At 42.2% G+C, this 22,100-nt stretch overlaps 1 protein-coding gene across 10 annotated transcripts in view; it reads right to left on the bottom strand.

Moving 5' to 3' along the window:
• Window positions 1–7,030: 7,030 nt before the first annotated feature.
• MSRB3 (methionine sulfoxide reductase B3) overlaps window positions 7,031–22,100 on the bottom strand; it is a 93,926-nt gene continuing 78,856 nt past the window's right edge. For 5 of the 10 annotated variants that reach the window (XM_070755634.1, XM_070755640.1, XM_070755635.1 and 2 more), the window contains one exon: window positions 17,309–17,765. In XM_070755634.1, the coding sequence (XP_070611735.1) occupies window positions 17,601–17,765 (165 nt within the window). In that variant the 3' untranslated portion in view covers window positions 17,309–17,600. Of the gene's footprint in view, window positions 9,226–17,308; window positions 17,766–22,100 lie in introns of those variants that run through there. The other 5 variants (XM_070755642.1, XM_070755636.1, XR_011559483.1 and 2 more) reach the window with 4 other exon arrangements.

Raw genomic sequence — 22,100 nt, 5'->3', positions numbered from 1 at the left:
TTGTGCAGGGCTGGCTAGGGAATAGGGCTCTTGGAGGTTCACCTTTTCCCCAATTTAAATTGCAGGGCTGTGGGGGATCGGCTGTGCCTTGTTTGCCTTGTTTGGTGCTGCTTTGGCAGGCTGGAGGCACTTTAGTTGCAATTGCAGTTAAAACAGTATGGAGATCAGCTAGGAGGCTTCTTTAGCAAAGAAGTAATTTAAATCAGCTGGGGAGTAGCAGAACTAATGGGGTTGCCTCAGCTGGGTAATGGCAGGGTTACATAGGTTGCCTCTCTCTCTCTCTGGTAATGTACTCCCTCTGTTAGGTATTTTTAGGTTTCGCCTCTCTCACACTTTAGTAAACGACAGTGTGATTTTTCTTCTCTCTCTCTCTCTGTTAACGTGCTCCCTCTGTTTTCTCTTCCTCCCTCACTCCCCTCCATTTGCTGCTTTGAGCTGCTTGTTGTGTCTCATCGCTCCTTTTTGTTAAGTTGAATCTGGTTTGCTGGTTTTGCTGATTTTGCTTTATCTATACTTGAGTTATTTTAACTTTTTTTAAACTTTCACTGCCTAGCGATGTGATTAAGTATCTGCACAGATCATCATCTTGAATATAAATCTATATAGTATTTCATTTGAAACTGTTCTGACTAACCTAGAACAAAGACAAACTTTGATAGTAGGCAGTCTGAAGGGATAAACCCGAGATGGAAAGCAGAGTTACACTTTTGTTTTTGTTTGTTTGGGTTCTTTTGCATGTGTATGACTTGCCCCGTGGATGTTGTAGCTGTTCCAAGACAGCATTGCTCTGAACCATGCTCTGAATGTTTGAAATGTTACCAATAGCATTTCTTACGAATGGTTACTCATTTCTAAAGACATGGGAAGAATCATCTTGGATTAGACTAGCATTCCATTCCCTATAGTAGTTCAATAGATGCCTTAGGAAATCCATCTGAAGAATATAAATATAACAGCATCTACCCACTAGATTCTACAACTACTAACATTCAAAGGGAGGTAAGTCCTAATTATAAATAGCCATAAGTAACTTAGTCCTCCATAAATTTATGAAAGTGTTTAAGTTCATGGTCATGTAGCAGGTGGTCATTTTCTCGGTTGTGAATGTCATAAGTTTAATAATATATAAAGTTAACTTGCCGGAATTTATTACTATAAAATTAGTAAAAGTACTTGTAGAGAATCTGACAAGATACAATACCTTTTTGTCAGTCTTCAATATTGCCTGAATCCAAAATAATACTAGTTTCTACTGTTCGTTAAAAAGGAGAAAACTTTCTATTCACTTTTGCATATTGTAAAAAACCTTTTATACCCAAATCACATATAGTCAACACAGTTGTCAACTCTTTGAAATTTTAAAGCACCAAAAGATCATGACCTTTTCTAAGTTGCTCCAATTTTCTTCTGCACCTGTTACAGCACATAACCTTTTTTTAAGAGGTAGGTGTTTAAATATACACAGTACTCCATGTATGACAGTATGATTAAATAGATTTCTATCCATATGTACGACATAAGGATAGGGGCCTCTATCTTAACTTTAAAAAAATCTCTTTTATCTGCTGAATAAATTATTATTCAGTAGATGGATTCAGAGATTTAGAAATGTATTTAAAATTTTCACCACTTACAGATTGAATCTAGGTTTTAACTATATGATTTTAGCTTGAAAAATATTGCTAACAAATCTTTTATATATTGCAGCTGACAGCCCAGAGAGAAATATTTAGCTAGTGGGCAGGAAAAAAACCAGAACAATGTATATCGTGATCTACAGGGAAAGGTAAAAATGCAAAGGAGCTGAGACTGGACTGAGAAAACCAGATTGTTCCAAGAGGTTATCAGCATGGAGAATGAAATGGAGAGAAACAAAATATCTCTAGCAAAACGCCTTAGTGATTCTTACTACTTTTCAAGGCTCATGTAATTGGTGCCTCTTTTGCCCAGCTGGTGCTTGTTAATGCAAAGGCAGCTATCTCTCCCAAGATGCCTGCCCCTTAGCTTGGAGCTCTGATGCTGCTCCAGCCTTTGTTCTTTGATTTGGTGTCACAGGTTATGACTTGGGGTCAGGGAACTGAGCTGCTAGGTTTATGGGATGTGCAAAGCTCAGGACTACATCACCTTCCACTTTCTCTGAACTTGGCAGCTCCATCCAGTCTCAATATTCACCTTTAGACATCTATCCTTCTGAACATCTTCCAGCTGAAATATACCTCATCACAAACTTCCACGAGATATTTTGTTTCATTCAACATGAAGTTTGGTACTTATAGTCTTAACAGTAATGATAATTTTCAACATTTCTCTCATCTCCAAAACAGCTATTTCATCTTTGTGAAATCATTTTAAAGAGAGAATATAAGAGCAGAAGACTGGCTACTCTTCTAATCAAAAGAGATGCCTCTTTGAGGGCTCAGTAGTACCAATTAATACCACAATTATGAGGATGTAAATACTGCAGAGTAGCCCAAAGGAACTTTTTCAAAAAGGCAACTGGACTTTGATTTTTCCCCCCCTTGAAAAACGTTTCCTCATCGAAGAAGCTTCTTCAATTCTAACAGTTAGAACTGAAGGTGTTTCTTGGATGAGATTTTTTTTAAAAAAAATACAAGCACCGTTGGGACAATCACAATCTGGATGATTGAGAATCTCTATAGATTGCAGAGGGTGCCAGAAATGCCAATGTACCATAACCTTATCATCTCAACTGGAATTTCCAGTTCCAAAAAGATAAACTCTAAAGCAAAGCAGCAACACCTTCTTTTACATTTGTAAACCTTTAACTACATTATTATGTAGCCAACAACCAATTTCAATGAAATCCTAAAAAAGTATACTGTTTTTTTATAATTTAACTTTCTAGAAATTATATAAAAATAGGATAAAATTTTGAGAGTTCCACTGAAATTGGTTGCTAGCTAAATCAAAAATATAGTGTAAATTTAGACAATTTGTCCACCCCAGATAAGGAAGACAATGTTATGTCCATCCCAGATAAAGAAGTAAACATTGAAATGAGGACCGAAATTTTTGGGGGGAATATGTTGTCTCTGTAAATCGCTTAGAGGGCTGTAAATCATTATGAAACAATGAAACAGTGCTATTGCTAGTCATTATTTTAGCATTTGAAGTGGAAGTATTGGAATCCTAATTTATTTTCTACCTCCCTACAGTTATAAGTGAATTGTTTAGTGAACAATACATTTGCTGCCCTTTTATGACACAAATCAAAGCATATTCACTTTGCCTAATAATAGATGTAAAGATACTTATTTTTACTTATTATACTATCTTGTCATTCTTTAAAAAGTTTTCCTTGAACAATTTGCAGTCACTTTAAAATAATAAAATGTTAAATAAAAACATTGGGTAAAACTACAGCGTACACAGACATTAAAGAAGATAAATATAATTAGATACAGAATTCTATTGCAGAATATTGCATACATGTTATATATTAATTATTTTAAAGTTTGTCTAGTCCTAGAGAGAAAATATGCCACTGGATGTCCTTTATAAAGGAAAGCATGTGAAAACTGGGAACTAGTTAAGAAGGTGGCATCTTCTGTACAGCTGCTTCCAAACCTCAACCAGAAAAGAAAGCTGGTCCCAGGCCAAGTTCTAGGGTTTGGGTTGGAATTTTCAGGAAGTGGCTTTCTTCAGATACTGGGGCCCCAAGCCACAAAGCATTTTTAGGTTACTGCTAGCAACTTGAATCTGATCTGCAACTGAACTGGGACCAACCAGAATACTGCAGAATTGGCATAAAATGGCCGTAAAATTTCAGTTAACATTATTACTCAGATAATGCTATACTGATTAAAGTATCCAGAGCATCTTTAAAGATATACCCACATATAAGCCATTGGTCAGGGATTAATGAAGCATTTGTTTATTTAGAGAAATATGTCAAGTCATCTATCAAAAGAAAAATATCTCTCTATGGATTATGGATTAAGAAAGATGGATGCCATTTACTTGTGTCAGTTTCAATTTATTTCACAGCAAATTGGGATTCTTTAGGGAAAAGGTACCAATACTGTTGCCTGTGCCTGCAAGTATGGAGAATAATGCACAGCTATTTAGAAATACAGTGGTACCTCGTCTTACAAACTTAATTCATTCCATGACGAGGTTCGTAAGAAGAAAAATTCGTAAGATGAAACTATGTTTTCCATAGGAATCAATGTAAAAACGAATAATGCGTGCAATCCCAAAACTCACCCCTTTTTCCTCATTACTGCTGGCATTCGGAACCTTGTTCGAGGGCAGGTGGACGAGGTGGGGGGAAAGATAGCGGAGGCTGCCCAAAGGGAGCCTTGTGGGTGTGTTTTCGGCGGCGAAAGGGGAATCCTATTTTCATCGCTGCTGAACCTGGAAAAGCTCCAGCGCATTTGAGGGGGAATTCCTCAAAGCCCACACACACAACTTGCTGGCAGTTGCGTGACTTTTGGGAGGCAAGCAGTGAGGCTTTACCACAGCCACACATGCAGAGGCACCGCGCGAAAACTTGCCCAAGTGGAAGCCTTCCACCTCAGCGAATGGGATTCTGGCTTTCGCTGTCTCTGGTGGTCCCCGAAGTGTCCTCACAGGGAGGGTTGAAAGTAGACGAAGGGGGAGGAAGTCCAAGGCCAGGTGGGCCCGGAGGAGAAGAGGATTGGACTCCGGAGCGAGATGCAGAGGCCACGGAGACTATGATGGAAAAAGGGGGGGGATTTCGCTCTTTTTCCCACGCTTGGACTTTCTCCGGGGAGGCTGCAGGTGAAGTAAGTGGCAGGATAGAGACTGACCCAGACTGTGGTGGTAGGCCAGATGGTGCGGGGGCTTCCCAGAGCCCATCGGTCATTTGATTGGCATGTATTGCGCATGACCTGCTCAATGAGTACAGATAGGTCTCCCTTTTTTCCTGAGGGCCATTTCCTCCCTTCCTCCCCCCCTGGGGACATTTTTATAACACTTTATCCGGATTTCTGGTGGGGTATTTTGCGGGGGTGAGGTGGAGTCAAACCAGAGATGATAAAAATAAGAGACCATGCTGGAGCTGAGATGAGCCCCAATTCACTTCGGATCGGCCACAGCTTTGCCTTTTGGGCGATTGTCCCCCCCTCTCGCTCAGACACCTGGCGACCAGAATTGTGGCTAAGGGCAGAGAACAGGGGGCGCCTTTGCTGGCTCCCGAGAGCTCCACTTCTTATACCTGAGAAGGGAGCCCGGTCAGGGACGCTTGGGGGGGATGCTTAAGACCGTCGGTGTTGCAAGGCTGAAGGCTGTTTTCATTGCGAGAGGACAGTCCCGTGGAAGGGTTGCTGTTTCTTCCACGCTAGTTGATCCAGGCACTGGCAAGGAAAAAACAGCGACCTTTCCACAGAACCGTCCTCTAGCAATGAAAACAGCCTTCAGCCTTGCAGCACCGATGGCCTGATTCCCCGTCTCTGGACTCCTAGTGCAAGCAAAAGGAGGTGGGGTATCCCTGCAGGGGCGGCAAACAAATGGGAAATCCCGGCGGTGGCAGTCACAAGGCAGGGGAATTTCTGTGGCAGTAAGGGAGCGCACGCGCAGTAAGAGAGCACACGCACCCAAGCTCGGGTTCGTAAGGTGAAAATGGTTCTTAAGAAGAGGCAAATAAATCTTAAACACCGGGTTCGTATCTTGAAAAGTTCGTATGAAGAGGCATTTGTAAGACGAGGTACCACTGTACTTTTAAAATGAAATTTGTGATCACATTAATTTGTGTCTATATTCTATATCTATCTCTTTAGTGGCACTTTTTTTGCTTTGTGGTTTTTGAGATTCCAATCCAACAAGAGAGTACAACTACATTCTTATGCTACTCTCTTTGTTCAGTGCAGCACAACATTCAGATTATGGGCACTTTTTAGAATACAAGGTTTTCCAAAGTATTTAAATTAAGTATTAAATTAAATAAACATAAATTATTTCTTCTTTGGGATTTTAAATGCCACTTTGAATTTAGTGTATATTTTAATAGTCTGCCCAAATCCAACAGACCTTTTAAGTTGGAAAAACCTTTCAGACTTCTAGAAAATCATGACAAATTTAGCATTGATGATTATACAGTCATAGTTGATGAATTTATTAATAAATGAACATTGCATAGATTTCAAATGTAAAACTATAAATAAGCTATAAATTTGACACTATATGATTGAATTTTAAGAAAGTATTTCAACTATTTGCACACAACCTTGAGAGGTCAATTACTGTAGTTATGAAAACATCTGCCCAGGATGAACAAAGCTTCTTGAAAAACATATGAGGGTTATCCAGAAAGTAAGGTTACAATGCATGTAGCTCTCACAGGGAATGTTCAGAGGGGAAGTTGGTATTACTATTATGTAGTGGGAAGCCAGCGGAAGAGAACGAGCAGTGCCAATGGTCAGTAAATCATCAACTGAATTGTGGTGAAGGTTAGAGATGAGTGTCCTCATTCAGTTTCTCTCCAAGTGTGAAGTGCGCACTGTGATATGCTACCTGAATTCTAAGGGCATGAACGCTGCTGCGATGAGTGCCCAAGATTTTTCTCAACGATTGCTGAGTTTTAATTTTTTTGTCTGAAGGAGAATGGGTATGGTGACACTGCATTAACTGATGTTTGCTCTCTGGAGTATGGTGATAAGCCCAAGTTTCATCTCCTGTCACTATACATTCATTTATTTATTTGTTTTGTCAAATACATATTGGTGGTATACAAAGATATAAGAATGTATATATACATGATACTAGCAAGAGAGAAACATTATGATAGGGAATGGGAGGCACACTGGTGCACCTATGCATGCCCCTTAAAAAGGGAAGGAATTTGTTTTTCTTCCTTTTAATGCATGGGTTGTGAACAATGGCCCTTTAATGCATGGGTGGTGAATGATGGCCTTCTGGGAGTTGAAGTTCACAAGTCAAATTATAATGACTGCTTAATACCAGAGCGCCCCTCCCCCCATGGGACCTAAGATACAGACCATCCTTGAATGAGAAATAATGAGTCAAAAGCATTGAATATAGAGGGAAATATTTATTTATTTATAAATTAAATATATTATATATCTGTGTTCAGCAAACATTAAAAGGCATCTTCACTGAATAAAATCTATGTCTTAAAATCATAAAACTACTTCTGCTGGCAAGTTCCAAATATCTAAAATAATAATTTTTTCTTTCAATATTTGTATAAGCTCTTATATAATATAGATCAGGGCTGTCAAATGCCAGGCCTGCAGACCGGATGCGTCATGTGCTGGTCATGTCCACTCCCAGTTTAGCCAAGGGGAAAAAAAATCCAGATACGTCACGTGATGACACCGTGACAATGTGAGTTTGACACCCCTGGTACAGACTGAAACATGTGCGTTCAGTATTATCAGTCACACAATACAAAATACCCAGGAGATACCAACGGACTCCCCAGTCACATATTGCGTTCAATAATATTCAAGTTATAGGAAAACCATAAAAGTGATATTTTTGGCTCTGCAGTTATGCTCAAATTATTTCTAATACATATTATTAATGGAAAACAATCTACACCCATGGCTTGTTTATTAATGAAGCTATGCTCTGATAGCACACCTACAGTATGTCACAGAAGTGAGTACACCCCCTCACATTTTGTAAACATTGATATCTTTTCATGTGACAACACTGAAGAAATGACATGGCTACAATGTAAAGTAGTGAGTATAAGCATAGAAGCATAATGTCCAAATAGGGCCAAAGTAGTCATTTCCCACCCTAGTGTCATATGACTCATTAGCGATACAAGGTCTCAGGTGTGAAGAGGGAACAGGCATGTTAAATTTGGTGTTATCACTGTCATACTAGTCACAGGAAGTTCAACCTAGCACCTCATGGCAATGAACTATCTGAGGATCTGAAAAAATGAATTGCTGCTCTACACAAAGATGGCATAGGCCCATGATAGTGAATCTATTGCACATGTGCCATAGATGGCACACACAGCCATTTTGTCTGGCATGAACAATGGTGCCAATTCCTCTTCCAGGTTTATGGCGCACGCATTCAAACTGGCCAGCTAGTCTTTTGTTTACTGGTGTGCATGTGCACATGACAATCAGCTGGCCTTTCCACATGTGGCTGTGCCAGAAACTAGAGGATCAGTTAGCCAACGGATTGTTGTACATGCATGCTGTCCAGTGCACATGCATGTGCTGGAAACGGGAAGGTTTTTTCTGGTGCGCGCATGCCTATTGGGCAGCTCCTCTTAGTGGGCATGTGCAGCAACTATACCATTGACACCCACTGTCCAGGATCCACGGTGGAAGCCGTTCGTGTCAGCAAAGCAGCACTGCCTCTTTTCCTGTGTCTGTCAGTCCAAAGCCATCATGTGATTTGGAGACTTTGGCCTGCCACATATTAGAATGTAGAATGTATTAGTGCTGTGGGAATTTGGGAAAGGCTGTTGCATGAGGGTTGTAGAGTTGTAGCCATAACAAATTCCTTCTAGATTCTCAAGGTCATTCTTTGTTTAGCACCTGCCCAGAAGTTGATGGAGACATTAGCAGAACTAGACTGGGCTATGTGATGAACCTGTGGGTGAGAGAACAAGGAAATGAACTTTAAACTGGAGGGAGAAACCCACAGGACTTTAAATTCAGTTTTCTCCGCAATGTGCCAACATAGCTCTGCTAATAAATTGGAACTTTGAATAATGCTATGTCTCAAACTCTAATTTAGTTTTGGATGCTATTTGTAATCCTGCCAGCGCTCTTTGCAGAGGTAGCGGCAGCTCCTCTTCCTGCCAGCCTCACTGTAAACCTCGGGGTTTGCCTTACAGTGGGAGAGAAAGATCCTAGTGTGTGGGGGACTCTCTTTGCAGAAGCAGCAGCAGCTCTTCCTCCAAGTCTCACTGTAAACCTCGGAGTTGTCTTACCAAAGGTGGGGGGGAGAAAGGTCCTGGTGGTGGTGAGAGAACATCCATGGTGCCAGTGACTGCAGCCACACTCCAAAGAAGCCCCATTGGAGCGCTGATCAGCTGTGTGCATGGCAGTGGTCAACGCAAGAGAAGTGGGATTCCAGACTCTCAGCACTGAAGCTCTGGTAAACTTTGCACTGGCAAAGTTATGTAGGCAAGTCCTGCGCCACACCAGTATGCTGGATCACCTGCCCAGCTCTGTGGGGCTGCAGAGCTGAGCACCTGGTATGTATACTCACTACTTTACATTGCAGCCAAGTGTCATTTCTTCAGTTCTGTCACATAAAAAGATATATTTAAATATTTGCAAAATGTGACGGGATGTACTCATTTCTGTATATGTGGCCATACTGATTCAATTCACTGCATTTCATAAACTGTAAATATAAATGAACTTATGAAAATCTTACATTATTGCTTATTAGAGTCTGGAGGGATACATTTCTTTAAGAGGACAGAAATAGGTTGAAATTGAAACATTAGCTGCAAGTTATCTCAAAAATCAATGCTCCATATTTTTGCTGATGTTACAAATCAGAGATTTTATTTCAGAAAATATAATTGGAGAAAACTAACTTCTAATAAAAATACAATCCCTTGGCAAATGGCAGAAATATCCACCCAACAAATGAGAAAGTAATTATGTGCCTTAGAATAATGCTATAACTCTTATGCATATGGATGCATTCCTAAGTCCTATATAAATTTATATTATTTTTGCTGTTAAGAGGCATGAGGCTAATAGATAGCAGTTTTAATAATTTGTGTGCCATGTGCAGGTGATCTGTTTGATACAGATAATGAATTATGGTAAAATTATCATAAATAGTACGGTAATGTTATACTTTGTAAAATGCTGTTATTCTCAAACATGACAGTTAATTTTCACAGCAATCACACCAATTTCCTTGTAACATGAAGTAGAAAGTAAGCATATTCTTGCAAGAGATTTCTGTCATACATATACTAAAATTGAGACTAATTCACAAATTATATGTTCATCATAGCTGAAGGACAAAATGTTGTTTCCTTGCCAGTACAAGTACTGAGATTGACTGTACAGTACTGACCTTTAATTGTTTTTTTAATCAACAGTGAGGATAGTATCATGTTCCCACCCCACCTTGGAAGACCCAGGATAGGTTCCCTGGCAATGCCAATGGTTAAGGTTAGAGCCACACTTCATACTCAGCATTTCCTCTTTAAGGCAAACTCGCTCACTCTTAATAAAACCAGGCATCTCACACTAACACTTTATCATAGGCCACTATCTTTCACTGGGTATGGCTACTCATTACTATGGTTTTTATTGTTTATGAAAAAGTATTGTCTCTTTATTCTAATGCAAGTGGACATGACACTGGGGATAGTGGATCTTCATATAGAAGTTGAAAAGGAATAACAGAATACAGCCTAAGTAATTATTTCCAAAGTTGTAATAAAAAGGCATTGTAGGCACAGCAATTTCATGCTTATAATAGGACTTTCCTATCTACACACTGCCATTTAAACATTATAAGGGAAATTTCAGGAAGATCTCATTTAATGAGATATTATCTTTCCCAGGACAACACTAATTGGTAAGGCAATACTGAGTTTTTATATTCACGTATGATCACAAAATAATAAAAAAATAAAAAATCTCTGTCAAGTCTGCAGATTAGTCTATGATTCCTCTTTTGACCTTTTGAGGATAAAAATGCATTTTGAGGATAGAGGATTTTTAGAACCTTCTTTACAAGTAAATTGTACAAAGTAAATTGTGGCCTCTTAAGCTGTTCCAAGGGAAAGCCACCTGCTACATAAAGGAGTAAATTTACTATCTTTTTTAAGGCAATCCAATATAAATGTGGTCTTATTTAATTTTTTTTAGTATTTATCTAGGCAGGGATGTATGGTTGCCATTTATGTAGTTGTATATTTTTGCAGAAATCCAAAACAAAAGTTGGATTGATTATACTAAATTATACAGCCTCATTTATGGAATGGTGAGTTAGGTGACTAAAGGTAGTCCTCAAGAGAGTTAGGTGACTACAGGTAGTCCTCAAGTTACGAGTATAATGGACCTGCCCATTCCATTTGTAACCCAAGGATTTGTGGGAGTAAATCTCATACCTTGAATGCGCTCACTTCCTCCTTTCGCCCATCCATTCACTAATCGAATGCACAGATTGTTAAGTGCACATGAGGTATTTCAGGGTGGGAAAGGCCATGGGGGGATGGAACAGGCCGCCCGCTTAAGACCTCCCCGGAGGGAGGGTACTGCTGCTCCGACAAACTTCAAAATAAACATCAAAAAAACCATCAAAATAAAGGAAATTTGCTTGGCTCAGCGGTCTGAGGGTGAGTACTGATACCGGCCCAGAGCCCCAGCGCCGATCCGATCCCCGGGGACCCCGACGCCACAAGGATTCCCCCGAGCCCAGCTACCTACAGGGAGCCCTGATGCCCAGCTGACTTCCCCGAGTGCCACAAGGATTCTCCTGAGCCCAGCTACCTACAGGGAGCCCCAACGCCCAGCTGACTTCCCCGAGCGCCAGACACCAGGGTATTCCCCACGAGCCTCGCAAACCTCGTGAGCCCTCGGCGACCCCCCCCCCCAGAGCCCCGACGCCCAGCTGATTCTCCCGGGAGCATCAGAGGCTAGGAGGACTCCCCAGAGCCTCCGGAGCCATCTACGGCGCCCAGCTGACTCCCCCAAGCCCCCAGAGCCATCAGCCAAGCCAGGAGGACTCCCCAGAGCCTCCGGAGCCATCTCTGACCTCCCCTGAGGCCCCGACGCCCAGCTGACTCTGCTGAGAGCGTCAGAAGCAAGGAGGACTCCCCAGAGCCTCCGGAGCCATTTACGACCTCCCCCGAAGCCCCCGATGCCCAGCTGACTCTGCTGAGAGCGTCAGAAGCAAGGAGGACTCCCCAGAGCCTCCGGAGCCATTTACGACCTCCCCCGAAGCCCCCGATGCCCAGCTGACTCTGCCTGAACAACCAGACACTAGGAGGACTGCCCCGAGCCTCCGGAGCCCTCGGTGCCCACAGCAACCTCCCCCGAAACCCCGACATCCAGCTGACTTCACCGGGAGCACCAGAAGCCAGGAAGACTTCCCCGAGCCTCTGGAGCCCTCTGTAACACCCCCCCCCCACGAAGCCCCGAAGCCAGGCAGTCTGCCCTTGGTGACCTCCCCCCAACCTTCACCATTACCTTGTGGCTGAAAGACCAGCTCTGCTCCTCAAATCTCTGTTCTTCATATTCCTAAAATTGCCTAGCTTGCAGTGACGCTCCGACCCCCCCCCCCCAGTGGCTGTATAATAACACAGCAGTCACATCCAAAACCTTTCTCATTCAAAAGCTATAGATCTCTACAGGTCGCTCCAACACCCCTAGTGGCTGCAAAGGAACCTAGCAAATTGCTCTCATTCAACCAGCAGCTATGCCTTTCAAGAAAAAAACCCAAGCAAATCAAGTAAATGATTCTGTTAACATTGCTTCATATGCAACAACACTATTAATATACAAGAAGGATTTATAAAATGTCGCTCTTGCAAAAAATCAGCTCAACATACCTGCCTTAACATAAATAAACATGTCGCCACTTTTCTTCAAGATAATCCTTCTTTCTACTATTTCTGCCCATCCTGTACTCCCAAACCAGACTCCCTTGGCAATCTATCCGATGTAATCCAATCAGCAGTCTCTAAAACTCAACAATCATACACAGAAAGCATGGAATTACGGCTTGCCTCCATAGAAAAAAACATCCAAGATCTGATACACGCTAAAACACCAAAACAAGTACCCTACACCACCCCAGCACCACCACTTTATACTCCACCCAGGCCACCACTACCTCTACCTCCAAACCCTACTACTAACATCTCCACCCTGATGCAAAATGCCATGAAACGTGGACAAAAACACTGTAACGCCGTACTTTTTGGCCTAGAAGAAAATGGGGCAACTATCTATCAAATATCCATAGTATCATCCACAACCATCATCCACAATCAATTGCCCCTGATGATATCTTAGCGGTTTCTAGAAGTGACCCTGTATTAAAGTACAGTGATGGATTAATGGCTCCCCGGCTGTGCAGAATAGTCTGCAAAAATGAAACTACCAAACAACAGTTCATCAAGACCATGAACTCCATCGCCAGAAATAACACAAAATACAACAAACTCCGATCCAGACCAGACCTAACACTACTCCAACGCATCCGCTCTCGGGAACTATGGGCCGAACTCCGGAGACGTTGTGAACAAGGTAAAACTAACCTCTACATTGACTACCGCTCTGATTGCATCAGGACCAAAACTCATAATCCTCCCTTCATCCCCAAACCCACTGTCCCTCCTCAACCATCTTCTCCACCCACCATCCCTCATCTACAAACGGACCCCCCCAGCACTTCAAGCAATGAATAGGACAGCGCGCCTCTTACTACCTCATTCCAATCCAATTTCAACTCAACTCAATCCAATCTCACCCCGATCACAAATAGAATCTCAAATGTAAACTAATCAATGCAAGAAGCATAATTAACAAGTTGTCTGAATTCCTCATCCTACTTGACACAAACATATTTGACTTAATCTTTGTTTGTGAAACATGGCTGAATTCTTCCTATCCTGACTCCATCATCACACAAAGTAACTACCTGGTCTTCTGGTCTGACCGCGAATCCCGCAGAGGGGGTGGTGTAGCCATATTCTACAAAAGCTCACTCAATCTAAAAAACATTCAAGTTGCACAAGATCTTATCCTTCCTGAAAGCCTAGTTTGTGACATTTCCCTCAACACTACACTCCGGTTCCAACTGTGCTACAGAGCTCCAAACTACGACATTACCCATGCAACTAAACTAACCTCCCTCCTAACTTGGGCAACCTCCTGCCCCCATCCCATTATCTTCCTTGGTGACCTTGACCTACCACACATCAACTGGTCACTAAATGATTGCTCCACTGAACCTATACATACCGCCATCTATAACGCCATCACTAGCCTAGGACTAGAACAACTAGTATCAAACAACACCAGACTCAACAACTGTCTCGACCTCATATTCTGCAACAGCAAAAGTGCTATTTATGGACTGCACACAAAAGAACCCTTCTCCAACAGTGACCACAGTACGATCAACTTCAACCTCAACCTACATCATCTAAACACTCACCAGAAGTATGCGGCGCCTAAGTACAATTTCAGGAAAGCCAACTATGATCTCATAGACGCCAATCTCTCAATCCTTAACTGGCAATCCTTGTTCTCTAACTGCATCACCACTGATGATCTCTACAATATGTTTTTACTCCAAATCAAAAGGCTTATAGAACTACATGTGCCACTCACTTCTTCCAGAGGTAAACAAAAAAATAACATACCTGTCTCAATAAAGAAACTACAAACCAAAAAAAAATCCCTCTGGCGTAGAAACAAAAAAAGCCCAGTAACCAACTTTAAAATCCGCTACAAAAGCATATGCCAAAGAATAAGAGCATAATGCCTCAACTATCATAGCAAACAAGAGGAAAGCCTCCTTCGTACCAAGTATAACCATGCTTTCTATAACTTCGTCAACAACAAACTCAATGACTCCAGACCTATCCCACCACTCGTAGGACCCAATAACAAAGAATACCATGATGACCCATCGAAGGCCAACCTCTTCAACTCTTTTTTCGGCTCTGTTTTTGTTAACAGCAATGGTTCTTCCCCCATTTCGCAAATCGCACCTCTAACCCACTAAAAAACCTAACCCAAATCATCTTCACTGTAGACAATGTAGAAAAAACAATCCGTGACCTCAAACCCTCCCTATCTGCCGGACCAGACGGTCTCTGTGCATACTTCCTAAGGAAACTTTCTTCTGCTCTTGCTGAACCCCTTCCAAAACCTCTTCCAAAAATCCTTCAGGACCAACACACTCCCAAGCTGTGGTCAAAAGCAATAGTCATCCCGATTTTCAAAAAAGGAGACCCTTCACTAGTGGACAACTACAGACCAATATCTCTCTGTTGCGTCTCTTGTAAAATCATGGAATCAATTATAAATCAATCAATCACCTTCTACTTAGAATCTAATAATCTACTCTCAAACAAACAATTTGGATTCAGAAAGAAACTATCCTGCAACCCACAACTACTTCACTGCAAAAACATTTGGACTACCCTCCCAGACCAAGGAAAATCCATTGATGCAATTTATATAGACTTTTGCAAAGCCTTCGACTCAGTGGTACACGACAAACTACTCCTAAAACTCAAATCCTATGGAATCTCAGGACTCCTCCACAACTAGATTACTGCATTCCTGTCAAACAGGCAACAAATTGTCAAAATTGATAGCACCATCTCCACCCCCGCCCCTGTCATAAGCGGTGTTCCCCAGGGAAGCGTACTAGGTCCTACTCTCTTCATTCTCTACATCAATGATCTCTGTGACCATAACGAAAGCAACTGTGTTCTTTTTGCCGACGATGTGAAACTTTTCAACATCACTGATAACACACTCACTCTCCAAAAAGACCTGGACTTTGTCTCAGACTGGTCTAACACCTGGCAACTGCAAATATCAACCAACAAATGCTCTACCCTCCACATTGGCAAAAAGAATCCTAACCGCACATACGAACTGAATAAACAATCTCTCACTGCTAACCCACATTCTGTAAAGGACCTTGGAATACTAATATCAAATGACCTAATTGCTAAAGCCCACTAAAACAATATCGCCAAAAAAGCCTCTACGCAGCTTCTGCTCAGGCAATCTCACTCTACTCACAAGAGCCTACAAAACTTTTGCCAGACCCATCCTAGACTACTGCTCATCTGTCTGGAACCCATACCACATCTCAGACATCAACACCTTTGAAAATGTCCAAAGATATTTCATCAGAAGAGCCCTTCACTCCTCCACTCGAAACAGAATATCCTACAAAAATAGACTAACAATCCTGGGCCTAGAAAGCCTAGAACTACGGCGCCTAAAACACGATTTGAGTATTACCCACAAGATCATATGCTGCAATGTCCTACCAGTCAATGACTACTTCAGCTTCAACCGCAATAACACAAGAGCACGCAACAGATTCAAACTTAATACGAACTGCGCCAAACTTGACTGTAAAAAATATGATTTCAACAATCGAGTTATCGAAGCGTGGAACTCATTACCGGACTCAATTGTGTCAACCCCTAACCCCCAACACTTCTCCCTTAGACTCTCCACGATTGAGCTCTCCAGGTTCCTAAGAGGCCAGTAAGGGGCGTACATAAGTGCACTGGTGTGCCTTTCGTCCCCTGTCCAATTGTCTTTCCTTTCTTTCACCTATCTTATATATTCTCTTCCTTTCATATATCCTCTCCTCTAAGTTCACTTTCACCCTCTTTTATATTATTACATGTCTATTTTTCTTCCTATGTATTTGTGTATTGGACAAATGAATAAAATGAATAAATAAATAAATATCTCATGATCCCCACAATTTCCTTCCCTCCCACCCAACCTGTCACTTACTATGCAAAGATCTAGCAAACTGTCTCCTCTCCAGCCTCTCATGCTCCTCAGAAGCACTGTTTTGGCGTGCACAGATCTTGTCCGGCACTTTACAGACCAAAATGGAGCTCCATTTTGGGCTGCAAACTGCTAGACAAGGCCTGCACACACCAAAGGGAGCTGTGGAGCTCTATTTTGATTTGCAAAGGCTTTTTGTAAGGATGGCAACAGTCTTCGCAAACGGAGGGAAAGCTTTGATGTTTCAAGCCTTCCCTCAATTTGCGAAGCTTTTTGCTGCAGATCTTGTCCAAGTCTCCATTTTCAGAGAACAGAGATCTAAAATACTGTGAGACCATGAAAGATCAATAGCATGAGATCTCACGATACTGATTTCATGCCATCTTTCAATACTTTAGCCCTTCAATCTCTGTGTACTCAATGAAACACCAAAACAGACCAAGAAAGCAAAGGGGCTCTACATCTTCACAAGTTGAGTATCCACAGAAGTGCTGGCTTGTAAATATTTTTGCTACTGGTTCACACGTGCACTCATGTATCCTGGGCAAGTGGGCAGAGCCTGCCACTACTAACGCTATCAGGTCTAAGAACCGGTCCAAAATGGGAGCAATCCACTGCTGTTCCACAGGCCTAGTGCCTATGCAGGGGTGAGGGGAATAGGCAGGGTGACTATGGCAGACCGTTCCCAAGGATGCAGCCAGTGCTGCAACATTCATAGTTTGGGGACTTGTTCATAAGCGCTACAGGGTGCTTATCATGTAACTTCTAATGTTTGTCAAGGGTACTCTCATAAACATTTTTTGTGTAAATTAAAAGAAAATCACCTAAGTACCATTAGAAAACTGTTTTCCTAGTATGATTGTGTACTAAACAAAAAGAATGAAAAATATGAAGGAATATAATTCAAACTTATTATAAGAAAAATGCATATCAATACCATAATGTCAAAAAATACTTTGTGAAATAGTTATGTCTGGTTATATAAGAAAAGAAATTAGCCTTTCTCATTTTGACCACAGAAAAAACTGTATACTGTAGAACATCTTTGTATAATTTAAAAATAGTATGTTAGATAGAAAACCATTTAGAAATATTGTTTCCATGTCATCTAGGAAAGCAATCTTAAACAATATATTCCCATTACAACTCTGTCTTATCTGGTTGTGCAGATGTAGGACTAACATTGTCTTCTCCAGCATTATTCTTGTCTGCAGGCTCAAAAGCTAATGAAGCTGAATTTATGCAATATCGTTTTCCAGTTGGACGTGGCCCATCATCAAATATATGGCCAAGGTGAGCACCACACTGAAATAAAAGAACAAATTTGTGTTTATTTTTAAATATAGAAATCTTAGTGTGAAAACTTAAGGTACATGTATTGTTGTTTGAAAGTTAACACACATGGGCTTTATTTTTCTAATCTGGGGATTTAATATGCTAGTCTGTACTACTGTATTAGTATACCCCATTCAAGCTATCTTCTGATTGCTTTGGAATGAAAAGCAGAAAAAAAAATCCCAGAAACAGGAATATATGAAAGTGGTTAATTATCTATATACATACAAGTAATTTAATTTGAGGTCTTAAGTAGAAGAAAAAGATAAATACAATTATGCTTTTACATCAGAGCTCCCCACGTAGACTTTTTCCTACAAAGTGCAGTTCTACTAGCACTGAAACAATGATTTGTTTATGATTTATGATTTGTTTATGATGATTGCAAGTTCAAAAGCTCTGAAAAGAAAAACTGAAGATCACTGTATAATATGTAAGCTCATTTCTTAGCTTGTTCAAATGATTACCTTAATATAAATTTTAAATAATTCTAGCACACCAATATAGAAAATACATAACAAAACTAAGATCAAACTTAAATTTCTATTGAAACTAGTTCAACTGCAGTAAAAAAAAACTGAATTAGAATTTTCTTTTTTCTTTTCTTTTTCTTAATTATAACATTTTCTTTTATTTAAACAAACATTAAACAGACATTAAAAACATTGGACCCATTGTGACCATCCTGTTTGTTAATTTCTTTACATAATATTTACATAACAATAAATATCATTATTGCTCAATATACAGTGCTTTTTTATCTTTCATATGTATCCTTCATCATTATTTATTTACATATCCCAACCTTCTTTAATTTCACCTTTTCCAATTGTTACTCTACTTTTCTGACTGTTTTTTCTTTCTATCCACTGATAAAATTTGTCCCATATTGCATAGTATTCTGTTTCCCCTTTGTCCTTCATTTCCAATGATAGTCTATCCATTTCTGCACATGTTATTTCTTCTTCCGATGGAGTTTTTTCATTTTTCCAATATTGTGCATATATTAATCTTATTATATGTATAATTAAATATATACAGTAATACCTCATGATACGAACTTAATTGGTGCAAGGAGGAGGTTCGTAAGGTGAAAAGTTCGTAAGACGAAACAATATTTCCCATAGGAATCAATGGAAAAGCGATTAATGTGTGCAAGCCCAAAATTCACCCCTTTTGCCTCATTGTTGCCGGCATTCAGATCCTTGTTGGGGGGGGGTGGAGGGGGGAGACAGCAGAGGCTGCCTGGAGGGAGCCTCGTGGGTGCATTGACAGGTGAGGCTTGTCAACCGGCGGTGCTCCCACCCTCCTTGGAAGTTTTCTGTGATGAAGCGCTGGGGGAGGTGTCAATTCTCCAGGTCCGGATGCCCCTCCTGCCCCCCCAAGCTTCGTACAAAGCCAAGCTTCCCAGCCAGCAGAAGCTGCTGTGGTGGCGAGGGGGGTGTCAGGAGTTTCTCCCCACGGTGTCCTTGCTCTCCCGATCGGTGGGGAAAAGCTCGGGGAGAAGCTCCTGATGCCGCGCCCCCCTCACCTCAACAACAGCCGGCTGGGAGGTGAAGAGCTGGGGTGGGGGGGGTCCTGATATCCCCCCCAGTGCTTTACCTCCCCTCCCAGTCAAAAAGGCAAAGCCGGGCAGCTCCCCGCCGCCGAAGGAGGCTTAACCCCGCCTCTCTGTCCCACCCATCGCCCATATCCGGCAAAACTGCCTCCCGAGCAGTAGCTGCTGCGGCGAAGACATTTGGGTTTTTGGCTGGGGGGGGAGGCAAGAGATCCGGCCACCTCACCCCAGCGCTTCACCTTCCCCCCCAGCCAAAAACCCAAAGGTCCCCACTGCAGCAGTCAATGCAGGAGACTTAGCCTCCCGATCCTCTCCGCACCTCACCCGTGGCCTCCTGAGCGCTTTTGCCTGATGGGAGGCGAAGCGGTGGGGTGGGGGGGTATCAGGACACCCCCAACACCCTGAAAGAATAAAAGGCAGCCACCCCTTATTCAAAACGTTCCACGATCCCCTGCCTTTTATTCTTTCAGCCACCCTTATTCAAAACGTTCCAGGATCCCCTGCCTTTTATTCTTTCAGCCACCCCTTATTCAAAACGTTCCAGGATCCCCTGCCTTTTATTCTTTCAGCCACCCCTTATTCAAAACATTCCAGGATCCCCTGCCTTTTATTCTTTCAGCCACCCCTTATTCAAAACGTTCCAGGATCCCCTGCCTTTTATTCTTTCAGCCACCCCTTATTCAAAACGTTCCACGATCCCCTGCCTTTTATTCTTTCAGCCACCCCTTATTCAAAACGTTCCAGGATCCCCTGCCTTTTATTCTTTCAGACACCCCTTATTCAAAACGTTCCAGGATCCCCTGCCTTTTATTCTTTCAGCCACCCCTTATTCAAAACGTTCCACGATCCCCTGCCTTTTATTCTTTCAGCCACCCCTTATTCAAAACGTTCCACGATCCCCTGCCTTTTATTCTTTCAGCCACCCCTTATTCAAAACGTTCCACGATCCCCTGCCTTTTATTCTTTCAGCCACCCCTTATTCAAAACGTTCCAGGATCCCCTGCCTTTTATTCTTTCAGTCACCCTTATTCAAAACGTTCCAGGATCCCCTGCCTTTTATTCTTTCAGCCACCCCTTATTCAAAACGTTCCAGGATCCCCTGCCTTTTATTCTTTCAGCCACCCCTTATTCAAAACGTTCCACGATCCCCTGCCTTTTATTCTTTCAGTCACCCTTATTCAAAACGTTCCAGGATCCCCTGCCTTTTATTCTTTCAGCCACCCCTTATTCAAAACGTTCCAGGATCCCCTGCCTTTTATTCTTTCAGCCACCCCTTATTCAAAACGTTCCAGGATCCCCTGCCTTTTATTCTTTCAGCCACCCCTTATTCAAAACGTTCCAGGATCCCCTGCCTTTTATTCTTTCAGCCACCCCTTATTCAAAACGTTCCAGGATCCCCTGCCTTTTATTCTTTCAGCCACCCCTTATTCAAAACGTTCCAGGATCCCCTGCCTTTTATTCTTTCAGCCACCCCTTATTCAAAACGTTCCACGATCCCCTGCCTTTTATTCTTTCAGCCACCCCTTATTCAAAACGTTCCAGGAGCCCCTGCCTTTTATTCTTTCAGCCACCCCTTATTCAAAACGTTCCACGATCCCCTGCCTTTTATTCTTTCAGCCACCCCTTATTCAAAACGTTCCAGGATCCCCTGCCTTTTATTCTTTCAGTCACCCTTATTCAAAACGTTCCAGGATCCCCTGCCTTTTATTCTTTCAGCCACCCCTTATTCAAAACGTTCCAGGATCCCCTGCCTTTTATTCTTTCAGCCACCCCTTATTCAAAACGTTCCACGATCCCCTGCCTTTTATTCTTTCAGTCACCCTTATTCAAAACGTTCCAGGATCCCCTGCCTTTTATTCTTTCAGCCACCCCTTATTCAAAACGTTCCAGGATCCCCTGCCTTTTATTCTTTCAGCCACCCCTTATTCAAAACGTTCCAGGATCCCCTGCCTTTTATTCTTTCAGCCACCCCTTATTCAAAACGTTCCAGGATCCCCTGCCTTTTATTCTTTCAGCCACCCCTTATTCAAAACGTTCCAGGATCCCCTGCCTTTTATTCTTTCAGCCACCCCTTATTCAAAACGTTCCAGGATCCCCTGCCTTTTATTCTTTCAGCCACCCCTTATTCAAAACGTTCCACGATCCCCTGCCTTTTATTCTTTCAGTCACCCTTATTCAAAACGTTCCAGGATCCCCTGCCTTTTATTCTTTCAGCCACCCCTTATTCAAAACGTTCCAGGATCCCCTGCCTTTTATTCTTTCAGCCACCCCTTATTCAAAACGTTCCAGGATCCCCTGCCTTTTATTCTTTCAGCCACCCCTTATTCAAAACGTTCCACGATCCCCTGCCTTTTATTCTTTCAGTCACCCTTATTCAAAACGTTCCAGGATCCCCTGCCTTTTATTCTTTCAGCCACCCCTTATTCAAAACGTTCCAGGATCCCTTGCCTTTTATTCTTTCAGCCACCCTTATTCAAATGTGCCCGGAGCTTTGACGCTTTGACGTTTTGACGTTCCTGGAGCTTTGAGGCTTTGGCCTCCGGGAAGGACGTCTTCATGACGTCAAAGCTCCGCCCATGGAATTCCCTATTGGGATTCCCCTCCTCTGTTTGAGCCTCCAGACTGGCCTAAAACGCTGCCGCCGATCGCAAAAACGGGCTGCGCCGCCGCCCGGCTGTTTCAGAAGGTTACAGCCAGGTGGCGCCGCAGCCCAGCGGAGCGCCTTTTTTGCGATGGGGGCAGGTTCG

Source organism: Erythrolamprus reginae, chromosome 6 (genome assembly GCF_031021105.1).
Source record: "Erythrolamprus reginae isolate rEryReg1 chromosome 6, rEryReg1.hap1, whole genome shotgun sequence".
Classification (NCBI taxonomy): domain Eukaryota; kingdom Metazoa; phylum Chordata; class Lepidosauria; order Squamata; family Dipsadidae; genus Erythrolamprus; species Erythrolamprus reginae.
The sequence above is the reverse complement of the archived record's forward strand: the minus strand, read 5'-3'. Positions and strand labels throughout refer to the sequence as shown.